We start from the raw sequence: 4,944 nt of genomic DNA on the forward strand, positions 1-4,944 counted from the left end.
TCACAATATGAAGAAAAAAATTGCTTTCAAACATTTAAAATGGAAATTTCATACACAGATCAAATGAATAATGTTCTATTACAACCGACTTTTATGTTAAAATCTGACCTTTTTTTATTAGCACGGGTTTAATACAACAACAACAACAACAACAAAGCCTTAGTCCCGAAATGATTCGGGGTCGGCTAACATGAACCATCATATAAAACCGTGAAAATCAAGTCGTGTCAGCGACACAGATTCGCTCCCTCCACTCCGTCCTATCCACTACCATATTTTCCTCAATTCCCAATAAACTCATATCACTCTCGATCACCCTCCTCCAAGTTTGCTTAGGTCATAAGCTTAATGCCTTTAAATGAAAAAAATCAGATCCTTAAAACACTAAAATCAGTATGATCAGAAGGCTCAAAATTATTATTTATTTTTGCTAGATAAATTAAAGAATTGACTAAAATTGAAAATTTAACCAGTTTATTGAATAAATAATATCGAAAATCATAAATATCTTAATATTTGATTGAAAAGAAATAATGAAAATTAATGCATTATGAAATTTGCATTATAAATTTGGTTACATCCATATAATTATTTTATTAAATATATATGCTTTACACTGTATGTAATTAATAGAAAAATGATCAAGAAGATTTAGGAATCCAATCATCCCCTTGAATGAAATTCTGTAAAGAATAGGTGGATAAATGGTGTGGAGGAATTAGACTACTCCAGTTGACTCTTTGAGACAAATTAGAACCAGGTCCATAATTCTCAAATTCTCCATAATAAAGAGTTTTCAATGCAAAATCGCCACTCCAAGGCATCCATCCTTGTGGTGTTAAAAGAGCTTCAAAATGGGAATTTATGTAAACAACTCTTGAGAATTCCTTCCATGGCCTCCCCAAGTAATTCTTGTGTACACTAGGATTGCTGTTGTAGAGTCTCATATATTCTTCTGTACCATTGATGGAACAATTGTGGAATACAAAACCTGTTGACATGCCAGGATCTGTCCTGCCTTGTGCTGTAACAACATTGGTTTCACCATTTTCAGGGTTTTCTTGTCTTGGACTCATTAACATTTCGCAATCATGGAAAACTGCTGCAGAATTCCCAAATATAAAGTCTACATTGCCTTCAATCCGGCATGATTTATAGTACTGACGAAGTGAATGAACATATAAGGTGTCTTGGTTTCCTATGAATTCACATTTCTCAATGAATGAGAAATCACTGTCTGATCTAAATGCCACTGCTTGTCGTGTAGGAGCACCTGCTTTGTTCTCAAATGTTATACCTTTAGCCATGAATCCATCTCCAACAACTCCTGAAACCATACCAAAACTATCATTTCATTATAATGAACCAAATTCTTGATCTAAACACATTTTTTTTTATGTATACATGTTTGTGCCTAGCCTTCTAACTTAAACCTTATTCAATCAAGCTTTTGCAAGAGATTTCAACTATAATATTATTCAAAAAGTTGTTGGAATAAAAATATATATTAAGGAGCTTAAAGAATAAAGGATTCCATAGCACAAACATGCAAATAATATTACAGCTTAAAATTGAAGTTTCTCTTTAATTGAGTAGCTTGAACTCTACTACTTCAATTATTACTCTCCCCATCCTATCAATATAATGACTATGACTAAGACAGTGCATACTCAAAAATATTGTGAAATTTCTTTCTGCCACATCCATAAAATAGACATAATTTTTCTTTTAATTACAAATAATCACTAATTTTCTTCTATAGCCCTATTTAATATGATTTAAAATTATTAAATTTAGAATAAAATCAAAATGGTCCATCTATTAAATCAATTATTAAGAAGATATTCATGGCACATACTCTATCACATGTTATATTCATGGCACCATTTAATGTCACATGTGCACACCAAAATTAGGCAAAGCTGAATACTAATAACATTAAATATATGCTTAAACATCAACGACCCATAAAGTTTACTCTTTCTCTGTTACTTGTGAAAGTTTATTTATTTGATCCAACAAATTGATATCAGATCCAGACAAAAATTCTCCTCAAAATTGAGAATCATGATAAAAGGAGAAATCATGATTGATTCATAGGAGACCAGGTCACAGATTTGGGAAGCTATGTGTTCTAGCATTAATCACATCAAAGAACAAGTGGATTCTTTGACCTTTGAGGAGATCAGAAGGTTGCTTGAAAATGATTTGGGATTGGAGAAATATACATTGGATGTATAAAAGAAATTTGTCATGCAATGTCTGGTGGAATCCTTAGAAAATGATGATGATGAGAATTCTAAGGATTTAGGAAAAATTAAGGTACAAGGACATGTATCTGATGATGAGGAGAAAATGGAAGATTCTCCTGTGATTGGTCTTTTGCCAGAAACTGATCTAGTCAGTAAAAAGAAAGAAGTTCCAAGCAAGAGCAACATTACCAAGGCCATGTTGAAGAGATCTTATATTAAAGCCAATTGTGAAGAAGTTACAACGAATAGTCTTTGTCGAATTTTAGAGGAAGATATTGGACTTGATAAATTTGCACTTGATCCATATAAGAAATATATAGGAATTCTGTTAGATGAGGTATTCATATGGGTTGATGAGAATTCAGAGTATTCAGACAGAGAAAGTGCTGAGAATGATGAAGATGAAGTAAAACCAGAGAACCAGAGAATAAAGTTAGTGCAAAGCAAAATGTATAAAATTCAGAAGTATCTAAAAAGAGGAAGATGCTTGAAAAAGAAATCAAAGCATCGGGCAGGAAGCAAAGCAAGCTTATGGAAGAAGCAGCGAAGGAGAACAGCAGTGCAGAAGGCACCGAGAATGCCTCTGATGATAGTCAGTCTCAATCATCTGTTGAACAACATGACAAGGAAAAGGAAATTTCAACACTAGCATATAGTAAAGACGTTGAGCATCTAAAAACGGTAATCAAATCACGTGGGATGACTATGGAAGTTAAAGAGAGAAAGGAAGGAGTGAAAGAAGCAGAGGGAATTGGCATGGGTAACATTGTGTCAAGTTCACGTAGAAGCTGCACTATTTATGTGCCACATCCAAAACCCAAAATGCCATAGCAGTGATAATAATAATGGTGATGGTACTGATGAAGATGATGAGGAAGAAGAAAATGGAGATACTAACGAGGATGATGGAAGCCACTGTGAAGATGTCAATAACAATGTATTTCGAAGAAAACGATGGAGATAATAATATGGATGATGGCGGCTAGAGTGAAGAGGCCAATAACGATGAAGTTCGAAGATTTAACACATTAAGAACTGTTCTTTGTGTTACTAAGGGATAAAAAATTATAAGTTTAAGAGGATAAACTTAAAATTAATAGTCAAAATGGAAAAGACTTACCGACGGTAGCAGAGTCATATGTATTCATACCAGGCTGAGCAACAGTTAACGATCCGGTAACGACAGTTTTACCCATTCCATCCCCTAAAAACACCACATTCTTCTTCTCAATTGGAACCCTAACGATTTCCTCATAAACCCCTTCTTTTATGTATATTACAAATCTACCCTCCCCCGTATTATTCGGAGCTGCATTCACTGCCTCCTGCAGTGTTTTATAACATCCATCACCATCTCCAACCTTACACACTGTTGCATTCGCCGTTAACTTAGCAGGAAACTTACCCCTAAATCTCATTTCACCACCCAAATGGCTAGGGGATTCCCAGAATCCATCACGCTCTGTTTTGGGCGGTCGCCAGTACTGCGTTTCATTACCAAATATATCATAACTAACGATCATACTCAAGCCATAGCTGCTAATCTCAACCAAGGAATTGAGAAACGACACCGTGTCACTGACCGGCTTCGTGTTTCCCCCTTGAAAGCTCAAGCCGCCGGAGCAACCGGACTGGTAGGTAACGGCCGCGGTCATCCAAGCACGAACGTTCTTGATCTTCCCATCGGGTAAGCTGTGGTTCAATTGAGAAATGCGGTACCGGGAATAATCGAGTATCTCCAAACAGAATCCGGCAACACTTGTGAGGTCTTGGTTACCGGAAGCGGAGGCTAGGAGGGCATTGACCATGGATTGTGCAGTTGTGAGATTGTTAGAGGAGAGGAGTAATACGGATTTGATTATTTGAAGTGGAGTTGGATCTGGGGGGAGAAGATTAGATTGAGATAAAATTGATACACAGGCATCTGGATTTGTTGTGGCTTTACAGGCTAACTCGACTTGTGATTGGGAAAATGCCAAATTGTTAAATAATAGGAAGAAGATGAAGGAGATGAAATGAAAGCATTGGAGAAGTGATTTAGTCATAGTGGGTTTGGGTTTGAAAGAGAAATGGAACTATGTATATAAGAAGAAGAAGAAGAAGAAGAAGAAGAATTGGATTCCAGATCAAAAACATGTGAAAAAATAACTTAAAAAAAAGGAGTGGAATGCAAAATGAAAATGGTAGCTACCGCGTTATAAGTCAAAGTCCAAGGTCAACGTTTTCAAAATCACCAAAATTCATGTTTTTGTACGGTTAGATTTAGAAAAGTCTGTTGTTTGAGTGCTTCAAACTAACCACATTATCCTTGGTTTAGTGGATTCCAGCCCACACAATATTTGGAGCTGCTAGTTAGTTCTGTGCTTCCCAAGCTCAAAATACAAATTTACATAATGTTTCCTTTATTAATATTATTGACACATATCAAAATTAACAAAGTTAAAAAATTTATCATGGTTCAGAACTACGTTTACTTTACTAATCAACCATCGATTTACAAAATTTCAAATCATTATTTACTCTAAATAAAAAAAAAATTTGGAAAATTTTAAAAATGACCCCATTAAAAGACTTATTTATATATTTAGACATATTACACTACCTCTTACTAAACTAGACACTTTTAATGATATCTTTTCCAAAATAGTCTTAGTGTATATATTATGTTTTAACCAATTCTCACTTAACATTA

The 4,944-nt window shown here is 34.8% G+C and overlaps 1 protein-coding gene across 1 annotated transcript; it reads right to left on the minus strand.

The window, feature by feature from the left end:
• Positions 1–491: 491 nt before the first annotated feature.
• On the minus strand, positions 492–4,380 carry LOC136229150 (probable pectinesterase/pectinesterase inhibitor 51). The gene is made up of 2 exons (XM_066017730.1): positions 3,373–4,380; positions 492–1,327 (listed from the first exon to the last, which is right to left on the minus strand). The coding sequence occupies exons 1-2, from the start codon at positions 4,295–4,297 to the stop codon at positions 642–644; spliced, it is 1,611 nt and encodes a 536-aa protein (XP_065873802.1). The 5' UTR covers positions 4,298–4,380; the 3' UTR covers positions 492–641.
• Between the last annotated feature and the right edge of the window lie 564 nt (positions 4,381–4,944).

This window comes from Euphorbia lathyris, chromosome 5, assembly GCF_963576675.1.
Source record: "Euphorbia lathyris chromosome 5, ddEupLath1.1, whole genome shotgun sequence".
NCBI lineage: Eukaryota > Viridiplantae > Streptophyta > Magnoliopsida > Malpighiales > Euphorbiaceae > Euphorbia > Euphorbia lathyris.